This window comes from Pteronotus mesoamericanus, unplaced genomic scaffold, assembly GCF_021234165.1.
Source record: "Pteronotus mesoamericanus isolate MK-2021 breed Mesoamerican mustached bat unplaced genomic scaffold, CSHL_Meso_final scaffold_507, whole genome shotgun sequence".
Lineage (NCBI taxonomy): Eukaryota > Metazoa > Chordata > Mammalia > Chiroptera > Mormoopidae > Pteronotus > Pteronotus mesoamericanus.
This window is the reverse complement of record NW_026555319.1, coordinates 14632734-14650859: the sequence shown is the minus strand read 5'-3', so window position 1 is coordinate 14650859 and position 18126 is coordinate 14632734. Positions and strand designations below refer to the sequence as shown.

The window sequence follows — 18126 nt, the reverse complement described above, 5'->3', positions numbered from 1 at the left end:
CGTAGGAACACTGCGTGTCGAGCCAGAACGTCCCCCCTGCAGAGCCGTCCGGTGTCCTCTCCTTCGGGGGAGCATTGCCCTTTGCAGTGTGGCTGTGGGACTCAGCAGGCCTCCCAGTGTCACCCCCAGGCAGTCTGTGCTGCGCTGATCTGATGGCACAGAAAGGCCGTAACCTCAGTCGCTTGTAATTACACGTTTTCTGGGTGGGCGAGACGGAGAAGCAGACGTGAATGGCTCTCTGCCCTCTATCCCTTTCCTTGGCTCTCTCTTCCCTGGCAGAGAGCAGCGTGGGGGGACCGAGGGGGTTCCCATCCTGGCTTGTCACAACCCTAGAATTTAGGTCAAGGAGGGCATTGCTGAGAACAGCAAGAAGGATGAGGGAGACCAGAGGATTGAAGCCAAACCTGGAAAACAACTCGTTTAAGTCATTTCATCCAGTGGTCCCAGATCCTGGCCTAGCTCAGGAGGGAGAGCCACCTTCTCTTTTTTTCTTAGGTGACAATCAAGGAGTTGCTACTACCAGCCATCCAGGGTACTTGCCAAAGCTCGGCAGAGGACCTGGCATGGGAGGTGGCCTCTGTCCTTGAGCATGCGGCAGGAAGCCCAGGCCCGCAGTGTCGCGATCGAGGGTACGAGACTACTGACTGTCCACTAGCCATGCAGAGAGCGTCGCCAGGGACTGTCCTGAGGCCGCGCCAGCTAGGCTGAGGGGCAGGCTCAGAGAGTTGCAGGGGGCAGCCCGGTCCACGGACGGGAAATGGGTGTGTTTCCCCTCCTGCTGGCTCTCCCACTCACCTGTGCAGGTGGTTCTTTGCAGGTCCCGGGGGCCTATGACAGTGCCTGGCAGGTAGCCGGTGCTCAGGAAGCATTTTCTAAATGAACAAATGAATGTTCTCATCGTGTGTTGAGAGTGTGAAACTTGGGGTCCTTGGGATTGAAAATACTGTCTGCATTAATGTAACGTTCCCTGAAAACACTGGAGCATAAATTAAAACATGAAACAAAGCCCCACAGCCATGCCTGAGCTGCCCCGCTCTGCAAGTGCTGCCCGGTCAACTGTCTGCCGCGTCTCCCCCTGGGGGGCGGGGGCCTCAGGGCCTGTGTCGCGCTGGGCTCCGGTGGCTGCCCAGTGGCTGGCCCGAGGCTGAGGTTGGGGCCCACATGCTGCAGGTCTTGTCCCTGCCTCCTGCCTGCAGATTAATTGGCCTTGGGGCGTGGTCCTCCCCATCAGCTTGGCGGCTGCTGCTGATTCTAATGGTCCTCACGTTTGCCTGTACACAGCCACACCACACAGGGATGTAATTAAATCCTTTGAACAGCACTTTGGGACATTTGATTATGCAGACAAACTCCATAGAAATGGAAGCTGTTGTGTGCAGCTGGTTTACCCGCGGTTCCTGTCAGTGTTCGCTGCTCTGTGAAAATTACCTGAGAGGGAGGAGAAGGGGCGCAGTGGGGAGGGAGCCGGGCCGGGCCCTGCTGTGCGGCCTCCGCTGGCCTCTCCCAGGAACTGGCGCGCCATGGGGCGAGTGGCGAGTGCCTGCCTGCCTGCGGCGCCCTGCCTAACCCCTGGCCCTTCTCTCCCCAGGAGCTGCCAGAGCATGACGAGCTTGGTCAGCAACACCTTGTCGCCTACCAAGGACGGGACCTCCTCTCTCCCCAGGAGGCAGAGCTCGTTCGCTAGGCCCCCGCTGCGCGCTCTGTACGACCTGCTCATCGCACCCATGGAAGGGGTAAGTGCCCCCGGGGCTCGCCAGGCTTCCTGGTGTCAGGAGGCGTCATTTACTGCTTGGTGTGCATGTGTAGGTTTTCCAGAACACCAGTCTTCTGTCTTAATGTCTTGGTCAGCATTTGAAAGTTGGCTGCTTCTTTAGCTAAGGCACCAAGCTTCCCAGCTGGAAGATCTGGGTTCAAGCCCTAGTTCTGCCTCTTGCTAGCCTAGCGAATTCAGCCCCGGTTCTCTCTGGGACAGAATGAATAAGCGCTCCCTTCCCTGCTTCCTCAGACACCAGGAGGCTCAGGAAGGCACAGGGTACATCCCCGCGGTTGTCAGGAGGAACTGCCCGGGTGCGTGGTGGCCGCTGTGGCCACAGCGGCCTCTGCCAGCCGCGCCTTCCCTTGCCCGGAGCCTCCGGGCACAGCAGCATAGCGGCCAGCTCTGCCCTTCTTTCCCTGCAGCGCGCGCGGCAGCCCTGCCCTCTCAGGGCCGTTACCCCCGCGGTGTCCCCCGTTTCCTGAGAGGGTCAGGCTGCAGAGAGCATTCCGAGCGCCTCAGAGGCCACGATTACTTAGTGTGATTTATGTGCTGCACATCAGGGGAGAAACAAACGGCCAGCCCCCGAGGCTGATTTTCCAACCTTCTTTCCTGCCATCAGGCGTCACGCACGCCGTGGGGGTGACTCGCTGCCAGCCCTGCCCCTGCATTCCACACTGACCCTCCAGCTCCTCTGAAGGCCGTTTGGGCCCTCCATGATTCCACCCACTGGGGCAGTGAGTCTCTTCGCATTTCCCCTTTGGCTTTCAGGTCCCAGATTATTTGCTCCATGAATGTTGAATTGGTGTTGGGGGTGGGGGCAGGGAAGCCACAGAGTGTAAATAGATGGAGCGTGGCTGTGACTCTCGGCCTCCTCCAAGGGTGACTCCAGTGTGCCCTCAGGGGCTCAGATCGTCTGGAGCCCACGAACTCTTCACCTTTCTCTGGCCCAGCTCAGGTGTCCCCTCCTCTTTGAAGCCTTTCTTGCCCCTTCCCCCCATGCCCTGCAGCCTGCATCCCCCCACCTCGTCCTTGCCGTCCTTGCCGCGGGGCCCCGCATGTCCCTGATGTCTCTTGTGGCACCTGATAACTTCATAGACTCAGGGCTTAGCTCTTGGCGCGCCTCTTGCTCCCTCCCTTGCTGCCCCTTCACCCCCTCAAGGCAAGGATGGCCTGTCACCTTTCTGTCCCCGCAGCCGGCATAGGGCCCGGTGCATGCTGGCATGCAGCGAAGTTTATGGGATGCTACGTAGGCCAAAGCTACGTTTCCTTTGTGGGTCGAGTCGGACACAGAAAGCAGAGGACCCATGGCAAAAATCAGCTTGTGGGTTTTTTGTGACCCGTCCTGTGTGGCGCCCGGGAGCTGCCTGCGAGATCAGGAAGCAGAAGGAAGGGGCTGGGCCCGCTCTTGAGTGGCTTTGAATCTGGCGAGCCCCCCCAACCCTGCCACCCAGCACGGTGCCAAGTTTCTGGCGCATTTCAGGGCAGGATCACAATGCCAGCTGGCACGCCTGCAGGGGACCCGTACCACAGCGGTGCTTCCGTGGCCGGCGCTGCCCCGGTGACTGGGAAGGGGCCCTGCAGCTGAGACAAATCCTGCAGGTGGAGGGCAGTGCCAGGGAGCAGCCGGGGCGGGGGAGAGGGTCCCTCCTCCGTCCTTCATCGTTTCCGCCCTGGAGAGAAGCTGCTCCAGTGCCACGAGTCATCCTGGCAGGGGCTCCGAGAGTGTACGAAACCTGCTCTGTGTTTTTACGCAGTTTTACTCCCTGAGGGCTTCCCCCTGTGACGTATATAAAACTATGCCAATGAGATCAGTGGCAGCCGTGTCTAGATAATGGGTTCCTCCAGAGGCGCCAGGGGAGGGAAGACCCACAGATTTGAGCCTCAGACAAGCTAGAACTGTGACTGCAATCACCTTTATGAAGTTAACTGAAGAAGGGGGAGGCCCGGCCCCAGACACATGTGACAGGGTCTTAAAGGCGCAGCAGCACCTGCTGTGCTCAGGACACCACCGTGTGAGCAGATGTGGTGGAGGGTTGCAGGGTGGTCTTGAGTAGTTTGAAAGCACATCCTTAGTTCTCGATACAGCTGTTCTCTTTTGTGACTGAGGTGTTTGAATTCAGTGAAGGAGTTTGCTTCTGATAAGACAGAGTGACACCTTTCAGAGGCCACCGGAGTAAATGATCGGAGCCCGAGCTTCCCCTTGGCTACTAACGTGATCCCTGCGTTTCACTAACAACACTTAGCTGAGGAGATGGACTCTAATCAGGAGTCTCTTCCATACCCAGTCTCACCCAGTCCTCTGATATTACCGACCAGTGCCGGCACGCGCTCTCCTGGACACAGGGGAGACAGAGGAGCTGGCGGTTCAGGTGGGGCTGACCAGCCATGGCAGAGGCAGCGTGGAGCCTGGGGAGGCCTATGAGCTCCTCCCAGGAGGGGCACTCGCCTGGAGGAGGAGGCCTGGATCATCCTCGGGCTCCCCGTGGCAGGTGCACCCACTCACCCCGGAGGCCACTAGAGGGCGACACAACACCGTCAGCGTCTCCTGCGCTGGCCGCTGCCAGAGCCTGATTCTTCTCCACGTTTTCAGTGAAAAAACAAGTCAAAAATGAAAGTCCAGGATTATAAATCACTGACTTTCAGGACTAAAACGATTAGTCTCTTCACATGGAGCTTGTAATTATTTGAACAACTGCCTTTGTTTGGCTGCAGTCCTGTTGCTAAGGGGCTAGGTCAGACAGTATGACAAGTGGAACAGAATAATATTTTACTGTAGGCTTGCACCAGGGTTTGATTTAATTTGGCTTCAGGGAAGTGCGGTGGCTCGTTCCTGGAACCGCACTGTCCTCTGCTGTCAGGATGGGGCGAACATGTCGGGAGGGCCCAGTTACGCCGCACATGAGCCTTCTCCAAACATTAAGTCAAATCCTGTCTGATGCCACATGGGGAAAATGTCACCACAGAAACTGTGCAAGTGGTTAGGGACTGGGACCCTGTTTATGTCCGAGGTGTTTGTTTTTAATCAAATTAGAGTAAAGGGGGTCGCCCACGCCTCAGCCTGGACTTGCCGGCCCCTGCGGGAGGTCAGACCTTGGGCCAACCACCCTCCCAGCGGGAAGGCTCTGAGCAGGCGCGGCCAGCAGCGTCCTGGCTCACACCCGGGCAGGCGTGGCGCGCCCCGCGGTGCCACTGTAGGAGGAGCTGCTCGTTCGCTGCAGTCCCAAAGCACCCCCTCCATTGGCAGATGGCGGCTTTGCCAAAGCCAGAAATTGCTTTCATCGAGGAAACTGATTTGGAATAGGAAATCCCTTAGGATTTGGTCAAATCACTCGTAAAAGGTCTGTATCGGGGACTTTCAGGATCCCTAGATTTAGGACTTCTTTTAGTCTTTGGCGTCCTCATCATTATTTCCATTTATTTCAGTTCCCAGTTTCTGTATTTGCAGTCTTTAAAACCAGGGTTCTAGGCCAGGACTTTGACCAGCAAGAAAAGGACCACTCCTCCCCCTCTGTTACTGACGAACGAGGCTGCCTGTTGAAGTTGAGGTGCCTGTTTCAGGACCCCGGAAACTTGTCTAAAACTCACTGGTTGTGTTGGTTAGGCTGGTAAACTGCCCCCCCCCCCTCCAAATGCTGGATCTCTGGGAAGTCACTCAGAGCTCTCATCGAGGAATGCGAGGCAGGGGTCTGGCTCCGCGAGGCTCAGGGAGCCGTGAGCAGAGCTTGGCTGTGGCTGGGCCATGACTGGAGTTGCTGCCCTGCGGGGAAGGACGCTTGCAAAATCCAGTGGTGTCATAACCAGCTCACCCTCGACCAGCTGCCCCGGGAGATGAGGCTGGCCATTCAGGCGCCTGCTTTCTAAATAGACTGGAGGGTTCAGAGATAACCGGGCAATGTTTGTCCATAGAAGCTACCAGACTTAGACCCCATAGTGTGGAGTGTAAGATGAGGCCCTTGAGCCTGGCGTCCTGGGGGCTGGCAGCCATCTAATTGATTTCTGATGGTGACATCTGCAGTAATATTCAAATGAGGACAAATATCACCCAAGGACAGCAAGCATTTCCGGAAGTGATTAGGAGAAGGAAAAATGGAGGCAGTTACTCTCAAGCATCTGCACCACTGCTGGCGAGAGCTCCGACTAACTGATCGGCATGGCCCCCTGAGCTGACTGGTGTTCTCTCCCAGCTCCGTGCTGCCGGGTGAGAGTGGTCTGGGCTCTGGCTCCATTCGAGCTGATGTTCAACAGCAGCATCTCAGCCTCATCCTGGCAGGTTCTCGGTGAACTGAGGCACTCCTGCCGTTGCGGGGTGAATGGGCTTGTTTTGATGAGGTTAGCCAAGAAAAGGAGAACGTCCCTGTGGCACAAAAGCTCCTGAAGTGCGAGCAGTCCCTCGGGCTGACGTGGCTGTGGCTGGTCCCTGACTCGCTGGCTGTTGGCCGTGTTGCTCCGGCGCCCAGATTCCTCGCCCCTCTCCTTGTTAAGTCCCTCACGCAAGCCAGTGGCTTGTTGTCTGGCCACAGTATACCGCTGAGTAGGTTGAATTTTTAATTTTGCATTTCTGTTTGGAATATAGTCTGTATAGTCTTGGTAGATTTTAGTCATGGTTTTAGGGTTACTTAAAGCAAGTACTGTAGTTCCTCCCCCCTTATCAGCACTTTTGCTTTCTGTGGTTTCGGTTACCTGTTGACAACCGTGGTCTAAAAATATTAAGCGAAAAATTCCAGAAATAATTAATAATTTAAATTGCACGTCATTCTGGGTATTGTGAGGAAACCTCATGCTGGCCTTCCCAGGACATGAACTGCCCCTTTGTCCAAGGTTTCCACGCTCTATGTGCTGCTCGCCCGTTAGCCACGGAGCCGCTGTCTGGGTCATCAGATCGGCTGCCACGGCGGCACAGTGCCTGTGATCGCGTGACCCTTATTTTACTTAATGCCACATTCACATAGCTTTTATTGCAGTATATTGCTGTAATTGTTCAATCTTATTAGTTATTGATAATCTCTTGCTATGCCTAATTTATAAATTAAACTTATTCATGGGCATGTATGTCTAGGAAAAACATAGTATCTGTATATTTAGGGTTCAGCACTATATGTAGTTTCAGCATCCTTTGGGGTTCTTAGAATATATCCCCCAATAATAATGGGGGACAACTATATGTGATATTTGCTGAAACTGTACACATCCATCCATGATACCAAGATTCTTCCAAAGCATTACAGAAAAGTTTCCTCTACCTTAAAAAATTCTGTTTGATCAATTCATGTAATCAAAAATATGAGTCAGGAAAAAATCCTTAGGGCCTCGTACGTGGTTCTAGAGTATCCAATTTCCAGCAGTTCTTTGCTTTTTGAATCTTTGAATCTTTGTTAATAGACAGCAAAGTCCAACTCATCCCAAATCTAATCTTCCCAAAAGCTTACGGGCCCCAGAAGGTCAGGGGCGTTCACTTCTCTGGCCTACGATGCTGTGACCCCCGAGAGGCCTTCTGCGGGGGAAGCTAAAGGGTTTCTGAAGCACCAGAGCCTATGAGCAGATGGGGAGGGGATGTTGTCCCCAGATGTCTGCAGGTCAAGCCAGCTGGTCTGAGCGGTGTCACACAGGTGGCTGGAGGTGCAGGCTGACCCTCTGAACCCTGGCGATGTGCATGGAGCACATAGTTCTCAAGCCAGAAGGTAGGACACCTGAGCCACTGCGTTTGATATCGACTCTTTCCAAACAGTTCAGGAATCCTAGGCACCGTGAGCGTATCTAGGAGTTCCTACTGACCAAAATGGTCATCGGCTCAGAATTCACGCCCCGTGCGAACATTCGGGACCTGTGGGGGCTGCCTGGGAGGACTGCAGACTCAGCTATTTGACTTCAGGGCAACTGCTTGGTAACAGACTTCACATGTGTCAGGTGTCATGGACTCTCAGGAACAGCTATGGGTGACGAGAATGGTGATAAGGATGAGGAGGATAGTGCTGACGCTGGTGTCTCAGTCCCTAGGTTAAAATTTGGAGCTGGCTCCTGCAGAGAGACAGTTTACATGTTTTAGCCACGTGGTTGTTTAAGGAAAGATAATGAGTTACTCTGGAAAATGATTGAGGCCCAGAGGAGAGAATAGCATAAGGAACGCCCGTGTTCACCTCATTTCAAGCACCTGGAGACCTTTGGGGGTCCGCACTGGCCAGGACTGCCCGCCGCAGTCCTGGCCTGGCTCTGTCCCGTGGGCTGGCGGGGTGACGGGCACGGGTGCCGTTTGTGGGTTTGGAAACTGGGGCTCAGGGAGTTGGGTGTGTTGTCGAAGTGCTCACCGCCAAGCCGTGCCCAAGCTTCACCGCGTGCCCTACGATCTAGCAATTCCAGGTCAGTGAGAGCTGCTGACGTAGCAGACTGACCCAGATCCCATGGCAAAGGCCTCTCCCCCGTGTGCCTTCCCCTCCTGGTCCCTGGGCGAGACTTTGCTCCTCCCAAGCCAGCTAGACAGAGTCTGGGTCCTGTCAGGAGACAGAAACCGCACAGTAGATGAGCCAGGGAGAATTTAATATAAAGACTTATTCCCTGTGGTAAATGTGTAACTATAAGATACTTAAAAACAAAACAAAACAAAACACAAACCTCTACATGGTTCTCTACGGCTGAGGGACCACATCCAGGAAAGGACAGACACTGGAGAAGGTACAGCTCACGGTTCTGCCCACTGGGCCGCGGAGAAGTTACTGCCACCTGAAGACTGCAAGGCCACAGGAGGAGTACGCTCGGGGCACCCCCCATGTTCTCACATACACACACTGCTGACCCGGGCCACCGGCAGGAGAGCCCCTTCCCCAGAGCCCCTTTGCGTCCGCTGCTAAGAAAGCGTAGTACCTGCTCACCTGACGGCGGAAGTGGCTGCAGGAAGCCAAGGTATCGCAAGCAGGTGTTGACAGGGCATCAGAAGCTGAGGCTGGGAACTGGTAACAGCCGCCCAGAGCCGCCTCCAGGGTGCCCACCGCCCACCTTGCGGAAAGGAGCAGGCCTCTCCCTCTGCAAAGACCAGGCCTTAGCCAGGTTTGCCTGCTCACGGCTGCCCCCGCCTGCTGGGCGCTCGCCCCGCCCCCTCCACCCCAGGCCCGGCCCGCAGCCGCTCGGCTCCTCCACGGCGCTGTGCTGCAGGGCTCGCACTGAGGCGGGCAGGGTTGCAGCCCCCCAGCGACTTCCCGGGGGGAATAGACAGACTGTGGTACACCCGGCCTCCTTGTCTTGTTCTGCTTCAAAAGATCCACTTCTAGAAACTTCAAAGGTCAGAAAGTCTGAGTCTTTGTTGGAATTTGTTGGACTTGGTTATTTGCAGGTGCAGGGCTGATGCCAAACCCTTTTATCTTTCAAACCCAGGACTTAAGAAGCCAGCAAATACCCTTTCTAGACTGACAGATGGAGACACAGAGTGGCATTTCCTTGAATTGTCTCTCCTTTTTCATCTAACAGATGATAGGAATTTGGATAGAGACATCACTTTATTTTCTTTTTTCAAGTTCACATTGGATTGTAGCGAATCTGGACAAGGGCAGTGCTTGTACGTCCTGGAGGAGGAATTCGGGGGTGGTTTCCAGGGCATTGTTTCCTGCGTGTTCAGTCAGTCTTCCCACTGCCTTTTAGCTGGAGCTGACATTCTGCCGTGCAACCCCCCTGCCCACAGGCCAGAGCTGCTGTCGCCCACCTTCTGCCTCGCTGTCTGGACAGTGGTCCCGTTCAGGGCCCTCACCTGGGGCTGCACGCGTGTGCCAGCTCAGTAGCAGCTACGAAGCATGTCCCAGCAGGACCCAGATCTATGAATTGGGATATGCAGTCCAGAGAAAAATCTCCCGGTCTCCCAGGCTAGAACCTCAGGGACGTTTCCCTTCCTGCCAGTTGGCTCAATTCGCCCAGTCCTGGCGAGCCCCCTGGTCCCCTGCTCTTGGTGCACGTCTGCGCGGGCATTGCTGTGCACAGCCCCATCCGCTCTGATGCAGGCTGCCGGCCCCAGCGTCACTCCTCTGACCTTACCCCCTGCTCTTCGGTTCGCCTTTGATTCGCACCTGTAGGTGCTGCTGTGACTGGGGACTTGTCCTGGGTGAGTCAGGGGCCTGTGGGGTGAAACCTGACAGAGACTTACTGGGGTTTGGGCCCTGGAGGCAGGAGCCCAGGGAGGACCTGCAGGGGTGGGGCCGGCATCTTGTCCAACAACCTGGCAGCTCCAGATCAGCTGAGGATGGGTCTGGTGTCACAATACATGCAGCAGGTGGCCTGAGTCCCCACGTTGCCCACAGTGGGGCTCTCACTGAGCAGCAGGCAGTTGCCACTGTCACAGTTGCTGACCCATCACCGAGGTCAGGATACCATCAGCCTCAGCCTCCAGAGCAGCCTCCCTGAGCCACCTCTGCCTGCCAGGCTGGGCAGGGCGCACAGTGCGGCCCGCGGGGGAGGGGACGCCAGGCCCCGGAGCTGACAGATGGTGTGAAGTGGGCCTGTGGGCACCCAGCCCTCCTCACCCGCACCGCCCCCCGCCGTGCCAACCCAAAAACTCATCGCCAACAGCACTGGGGCGCTGTGACACACCCCACTTATTCCTTCCCGGGTCCCACAGTGATTTTTTTCATGCCTTCTTGGAAAGTAGCTCTTAGAGCAAGCAAGAAGCAAACTGGCCTACTAATTTTAATTTCTGCATTCTTTAAATGGAGCTAGAATTTACAAAAATAAAAAAAACCACAGGAGTTTGTACAGACTGAGTGTCCGGCCAGGCGCGCGTCACTTCGGGTTAGCCGAGAGCCTCCTGCCGCCCTCAGCCCAGCGTCCACAGGGTCCTGCAGGGCGTGGCGGGACCCTGGCGGGCGCTCCGCCTGGGTGGCGGATGGGAGGAGGGACGGGGAGCCCGTTGCCCCAGGAGGCGGGGGACAGTCAGTGTCTGTCGGGTGCCATCTCCCTGAGCGCGGGCAGCAGCCTCCGCTTCGTCTTTTTACTCACGCTCAGTCTGTCCGGTCCAGTCTTCCCATCTGTCTCTTCTTGTGTACCAAGATTCATATGGCCGTGGTCTCCAGCAGCACTTCTTTTGGACAGGAGTGCACCTGGAGAGAACGAGAATGAGCGGGTGCCTGCCTGCCGTGGGGCGTCAGGCACCCCCGCCTTGGGTCCTCAAGTTGGGCTTCAGCAGTGACGGGGTCACCCCCCCCCCCCGACAGCCCCAGGGAGTGAACGCGGACAGCACTGCAGGGCCTGGGCCCAGGGGCCACCCTCTCCTCAGAGGAGGGGACAGAGGCCCGGAGGTCACGAAAGGTCCCAGGACGCGGAACTCCTCCGGGGGGTGTCATCCTTCTTCCCAAACCGTCTGTTCACACTGGGGCTTTCTAGCCCTTTGCCCACTGACACGGGCGGCAGGTCCCGCTCTGGATGAGCTTTTGCTGCCTGTTTCGAGAGGAGTCTTTCCAACCTGCTCTCAGGGTCCCTGTGCCAGTGCCTCATCCCCTGCCCTCGACCTTTTGGGTACACGCGACTCACAGAGCTCTTCCTGGAGTGACTGCTTTTTGCATTACTTCCCTGACTCCTGTAGAAATAGCTGGATCTCCTGGGGCTGGTCCTTGCCTTTGTGGGACATCCACCCCATGACTGGTGACCCCAGCCTCCCACCTTCCTTGTGGACTTGAAGAGACTGTCCTCTAACCTCCTCCTCGGGGCCTGTGAGGCCGGTGGAAGCCCCCACTTGGTGATGCTCCTGTGAGCAGCGCCCAGCCCATGCCCATGTGACCCTGTGCCTGGGCCTGCGGGCACGTTTCAGCCCCTGCGCAGCACTGGCCTGGCGTGCGTGAGCCGGCGCTTCCAGGCCCTGTGCCAGCCCCGTGTGCTCCCTCCGCAGGGCCTGATGCACTCCAGCGGCCCCGTGGGCCGGCACCGGCAGCTGGTCCTGGTTCTGGAGGGGGAGCTCTACCTCATCCCTTTCGCCCTCCTGAAAGGAAGCTCCTCCAACGAGTACCTGTACGAGCGCTTCTCCCTCATCGCCGTCCCTTCCATCCGCGCCCTCGGCCCGCAGTCCAAGGTAAGGCTCGCGGCAGGCCTGTGGGGGCTGCGCGCTCGGGCCCTCGAGGCTTGGTCTTTGTCCAGACTGGGCTCCGAAGCCACAGGGCGTGACCTCCTCAAACCGGTCACTGTATGGCTTGCAGCTGGGTAGGATGACTTGGGGTGTGTCGGAAGACAGAGCACAGCCCCGATAGTCTGCTGCTTCAGGAAGCCATGATTTGGGTCATTTCTCTTTAGATTTCTTTGCTGCGACATCAGGATTGTGAGTGCTTGGAGGCACGGAGCCAGACTTGAGGCCAGGCCGAGTCCCTGAGGAAGCTGGTCACCCGCCGGCACGCAGGGCCCCAGGGAGGCGCTGAAGCACGGCCAGGCCCAGTGCAGGGGCCCCAGGCGGTGGTGGCGAACAACTGAGATTAGTGTCAAGCCGAAGAGAGTCCCGCAGACCAACAAAAGAACTGAAAATAAACGAGGCAGATTTCAGGGGACTGGGAGGGACTCGGGTCTCCTTGAGCAAAAAAGGCAGTGTGGGAATAAACGTCTGTGAAAATCAGGAGGGCGACAGTGGGCCTCCCCAGAGTCACAGGTCTCGCCCCACAGCCACCTCTGGCCCTGCCCACCTGATGAGAGGGTCTTTTGAGCCAATCCCGAGCGCTCTTTCCCTTTTTCAAACTCACTCAGGACCCCCGAAACACTGACTTCTGTCTCGCCCCTCACTGCCCGATGCGCCCCACCCACCTGGCCCAGCGCCAGGACTGCCATTGCCCCGAGGACCTGAGTTGCTCCAGCTTCAAACCCGCAAATGCCTTCCAGCAGAGCCCCTCAGACCACCAGGCGGGAGAAAGGGTCAGCAGGTTGGAGAACTCAGAACCCTGGCTCAGGGGGCGCACGCGGCCCCTGAGGGACCTGCCTTGGCCGGCCTCTGCCGGTCGTGGTCATTGGCACGATTTAAAGCAGGTCATTTTTCTGCTTCTCAGGGTTTTAGAGATCTTAGTTTCGGCTGTTTTTGACATACCTTTCTTGTGGGACAAAATCAGGTCAAGTGAACGAAATTATTTTCTCTGAGTTTTCCTCCGGTCCTTGTTGACTGAATCCCAGATGTGAAGCAAGTTGGCCTGGGCAGTCAGTCACTGTCCCACGCTGGGGGCGGTCTCACCGCACCTGCTCCCAGGAGCACCCTGGGGATCAGAGACTGTCTCTGTTGAGAGAATTGGTGTTGCTGACAACAGTGAGCTGGCTGTTTGGGAGAGTCGCCAGGAGATGGAAGAGTCCCGTCTCCTGACAGGCACCCGAGGCACTTCTCCTACCCAAAGTTTAGGGCATCACCAAATGTAGTCACCGGAGAGTTATTTTGAAATAATTTAATGCTAGATGTCCCCCAGAAGGCATCAAGAGGCTTCATGGGGTGCAAATCAGAACTTCGTTGGACTTCTTTATGCTGATTTTATAATTCAGTGATGTTTTTATTTTGCAGCACATAGAGTGGAAGGGAACTATAATCTTTTCAGTATGCCATGCCTCGAAAGGACTTAATTTGGCCCTGTCATCCCTGAGTCTGACTTGGTTTTTCACAGTTTAAACAAAGCCACACCCTGACTCATCAGGCGTGGGTTCTCCCTTATTTAGGGGCACACAGGGAAGGCTTGTAGAGGTGAGCGACGTGGGGCAGGTGGGCACCACAGACCCGTCTCCAACATGTTCTGTCTCATCAGGGCCACCGCCCCAGCCCTCCTGAGGTTTGACAAAGAGGAGGTGGCCTTCTGACCATCCAGTCCTGATTACTTTCAAGAGCTTATTATAGCAGGTGTGATTTTCAGTAAGACCCGCACCTGAGTCAAAAAGGTGTTGACAGAGTGAACGAGGTTACTGGGAGAACCGGTGGAGGTGAGGTAGACCCAGGCCTAGCAGAGGGCTGGCTGGCCCTGTGCTCCTGGGAAGCCCGGCCAGTCTGACGGTGGCATCTTGTCCTTTCTTCCTCCTAGTGTCACCTGAGGAAGACCCCGCCCACCTACTCCAGTTCCACATCCATGGCAGCTGTCATTGGCAACCCGAAGCTCCCGTCAGCAGTGATGGACAGGTGGCTGTGGGGGCCGATGCCGTCAGCCGAGGAGGAAGCCTACATGGTGTCGGAACTGCTGGGCTGCCAGCCACTGGTGGGCAGTGTGGCCACCAAAGAGCGGGTCATGAGTGCCCTGACCCAGGCTGAGTGTGTCCACTTTGCCACCCACATCTCTTGGAAACTCTCGGCCTTGGTCCTCACCCCCAGTGTGGATGGCAACCCTGGCAGCAGCAAGAGCTCCTTCGGCCACCCCTACACAATCCCCGAGTCCCTGCGGGTGCAGGACGATGCCAGTGACGGGGAGAGCATTTCAGACTGCCCGCCCCTGCAGGAGCTGCTGCTCACAGCTGCCGACGTCCTGGACCTGAGGCTTCCCGTGAAGCTGGTGGTCCTGGGCTCCTCTCAGGAGTCCAACAGCAAAGTTACAGCCGACGGGGTCATCGCGCTGACACGTGCCTTCCTGGCTGCTGGTGCACAGTGTGTTCTCGTGTCTCTGTGGCCTGTGCCTGTGGCTGCTTCCAAAATGTTTCTCCACGCCTTCTATTCATCCCTGCTGAACAGCCTGAAAGCCAGCGCTGCCCTGGCAGAGGCCATGAAGGTGGTGCAGAGCAGCAAGGCCTTCTCGCACCCCTCCAACTGGGCAGGTGCGCACGGGGCGCCAGGGCCTCGGGGGCCAGCCCTCGCAGCCCTGGGACGGGCAGGGAGGGCTGGGCAGGACACTGGGAAGGTAGCATGGGAAGATTCAGGGAGGGCGCCTCCTTTGCTGAGACTTGCCCTCACCAAATCAGTCTTTTACTACCATAGTATTAAAATAGTGTTTTGACCAGGGAGCAGTAGAACAGTTTGCCATGCAGTGTGAATGTAAAACTCCTCCAGAGGTGTTTACTGGATGACCCACCCACCTGATGGGACCCTCATGTAAAATCCTGACTGCGGAAAAGAGCAGTGTGGTAAAGACCCTAGGTTGGGTATTCGGAAGGCTTGGGTTTGCTCCAGCTCCATGTCCAGGCTGCATGACCTGAGACAGGTTCCTAACCCTCTGAGGCTCAGTGTCCTCGGTGGCAACAGGGGGATGATGGTGGCGGTGTGGACGATTCTTCCCTGTCCACATCTGAGATGACCCGTGAGGGCGGGATGAATGTCTTGTGATGCGCGTGGTGCACCGCACCAACCGCGTGTGCTCTGAGTGGGCCTGCCGCAGGGTCGAAGGGTCTGGGGGTGAAGGGAGAATGTTCCCTGTGACATCTGGTCACAGGAAGGGGAGCAAAGGGACTCTGCCTCTCAGCTCCACGTGATGGCCGTTGTGCTCCATGGTCCCTGTGGGCCCTCCCATGCAAGAGAGAGGCTGCAGTCCAAACCCAGTTCAGGACCATTCTCCCCGCCGCCTCTCAGCCGGCCGGGCGGTTTTGTGGACACAGCTCATGACCTTCAGTCTGTGGTGCTCTCAGAATGGGCCCCGCACCTCCCAGGAGGCTCCACTAATGCAGTAATGACAGTACTGGCCCACAAGGCAGTGTCTTAAACCTTGACAAACAGGAACAGCAAATATACGGCTTTCAAACTTTTACATTTTGTTTCAATGGCGAAAAATGTACCATCCATGGATATATTTAAAAGTTGGGAACAAAATGGCCTTCAACTTACTCTTCCTCTCAGAGTCAGTCCAGTTGGCATGTGCTGATACGGTTGGTGTCACTTGCCAAAGTTGGGGGAGCCTTGAGAGTGAGCCACGGTGTTCACGCCCAGCGGCCAGCAGATACGGGGCCAGGCCCGTGCTGGGGTCATGCCCGGCGGGTGAGCTGTGTTGTTGGTATGTGGAAACATTTGTTTATGTCACAAACACAACACAGCCGTAGTATGTTTTCAAAAAGGTATCCAAAAAGACCATGTAGAATCTATCCCATTTCTTCTCGTGGCTGGAGAGAAACATTTAGTTGGTCCAGCAGGCCTACTCCTAGGTGGCCCTCGCCTCCTGGTGGGCGGGCAAGCGGGTGGGCACGAAGGCTCTGGGCCTGGCTACATGGCTAAACTGCTTCTGTTGCCAGGGGGCGTGGGAACCGTAGGCACTGCCAGTGGCTCTCATGCAATCATGGAAATCTCAGCACTTGGCGCCTGTTTAATTATATGCGCTCGGGCAATCAGAAGGGGCTTTGGGCCCTGCTTGGCCCCACAGAACATACCACAGGGCAGTGGGAACCCAGTCCCTGTGCTTGGCCATTTATTCCTGACAAGTCCCCTGTTCTTCTGTGCAGGGCCCCTCCCTGTCTTCCCAATGTGCCTAGGGACATGGTGTCTTTGTTTAGTTTTAGTGCCGTAACGGTCACAACTTTGTTCTGGGGAGAATGATGTTTAATGATAATGTCCTATTACCTTCAAAAACAGCTTTGGCTCTTTTATTCTTTTAGAAAACCCTTCCCCTCCATTATTTGGAGGCGGGTTGGCCCTAAAGTTGCCTCGTGGCTTGAGGATGCTGCTCCGTGTGTGCTCCTCCAGGTCCCGCTCACAGAAGCGGTGCCTGGGAGAAGGGGAGGCTCGAGGCGGACATGCAGAACCCCCGGCTTGGCTCAGCTTGCTCGCTCTCACCAGAGCCCAGCTGAGATAACGACAGGCTCTGAGGTGTCTGTATGTGCTCTGCAGGGTTCATGCTCATCGGGAGCGACGTGAAGCTGAACAGCCCCTCCTCGCTCATCGGCCAGGCCCTCACAGAGATCCTACAGCACCCAGAGCGTGCACGGGATGCCTTGCGAGTGCTGCTGCACCTGGTAAGAGGCCCAGGGAGCTCTTCACCCAGGCTTCCCTTGGAGAAAAACCAATTGGAAATCCATGAGAAGGGGGAGGCTGAATGACTTCCGTAGCACGAGGGCATAGAGCAGGTGGGAGGAACACTGTCCCCAGGTGTCTGCGGGTCAAGCCAGTTGGTGCAGGCAGTGGGCACATTGTGTGGTGTCATATAGATGGCTGCAGTAGTCCTCGCCAAGACCCTGGGGGAGGGGGCAGCCGAGGAGAGACCTGGAGCAGGGTCCCCCTCCACAATTTATGGGCCATGTGGCTTTGGGAAAGTTACCTTGGCTCTCTGAGCCTCAATTCTGTCATCTAGAAGTGGGGATCAAACTTTAGCTTTTCAAGGTTATTGCAAAGATTAGAGGAAAGGTGAGTAGCTGGCACACAGTAGGGTTCCAGTAGCCAGTAGATAGTACTTTATAATCAGATGACACTGGCCTTCCCCTAAACTCAGTTGGAAGGAGTCAGCCTGACCTTGACTTTCATCAGCCCCAATCTCTGCAGGACTCGGAGGAGAGTACAGAGACCCCACAACATTGTGCACACACTTCAAAATTATAAATAAAGCCAAGAAAGAGTGACATAAAACTTGTTTCACCCTCCCACCTTGATAACCTGGAAGGCAGTTTCAAATACTTTAGAAATCTTAGGTTCCTTGGAGTTCTGTGCAGAAAAACCAGCCCAGTCCCAGCCCAGGGCCCACACCAACACCCAAGCTCTTTCCAGACTCGATGCAGACAGTGGATCCATGGCCACTGCACAGGACAGAGGCGTGCACGGGGACAGACCAGGGGAAGAGTGCCACATGGGCCCTGGGAGTGGGCGGGGGGCTGGGAGTGGGAAGTTTAGAGTTGGGGGGTTGGTTTCTAGGTGGGCATGTCCCCTTGGCTGGATGAACTTACCACCCCATGGTCCTGGGGGTGGGGGCTTTCCGGGCGCTCCTGGTGATAAGTCAGACATGGATGTTTCCTAAGCTGAGGGTCTGCTTGAGTTTTTCCCAGGCCTGAAAGCACTCACTATATGAACAAGATTACTCTAACCTTGAAAACCTCCAACAGCTCTCAGGCCAGACTCAAGGTTGCTGAGCTGCCTTCTACAGGGTAGAAGCCATGCTCTGAGAATTTGGGAAGACTGTCTCAAATAATTTTAACATGTGCTCAAAGCTACACAGAGCCCTTAGGTTGCTCAGCACTTCTCGGGTCCCTGTCATACCCCAAGTCACCCTCTTTCTTGCAGTGGCCCCCGGACTGCCTCTCTCAGAGAACCGAGCTGCCCTCTCTGCTTGGCTTGCTTCTCCCAGGCCAGGCTGTGGAGCAAGGGCCAGGCCTCTGAGACCCATGCTCCCCATTTGGCTTTGAGGCTCCTCGTTCATGTGTACATGTTTCCTGCACAGAGGGCGCATGGGTCAAGTTCACCAGCCCTTACCTCCTTCTAATTACCCTGGGGGACACTCGACCCTGAGTGCAGCGTCTCTCCAAGGCCCTTCCAGCCCAATGGACAGCCAGCTGGCTGCTCA

The 18126-nt window shown here is 56.3% G+C and overlaps 1 protein-coding gene across 2 annotated transcripts in view; it reads left to right on the top strand.

Moving 5' to 3' along the window:
* TTC28 (tetratricopeptide repeat domain 28) overlaps window positions 1–18126 on the top strand; it is a 568672-nt gene that overhangs the window by 539558 nt on the left and 10988 nt on the right. For both annotated transcript variants that reach the window (XM_054594398.1, XM_054594399.1), the window contains 4 exons: window positions 1589–1733; window positions 11613–11792; window positions 13753–14473; window positions 16467–16591. In XM_054594398.1, the coding sequence (XP_054450373.1) occupies window positions 1589–1733; window positions 11613–11792; window positions 13753–14473; window positions 16467–16591 (1171 nt within the window). The remainder of the gene's footprint in view (window positions 1–1588; window positions 1734–11612; window positions 11793–13752; window positions 14474–16466; window positions 16592–18126) is intronic.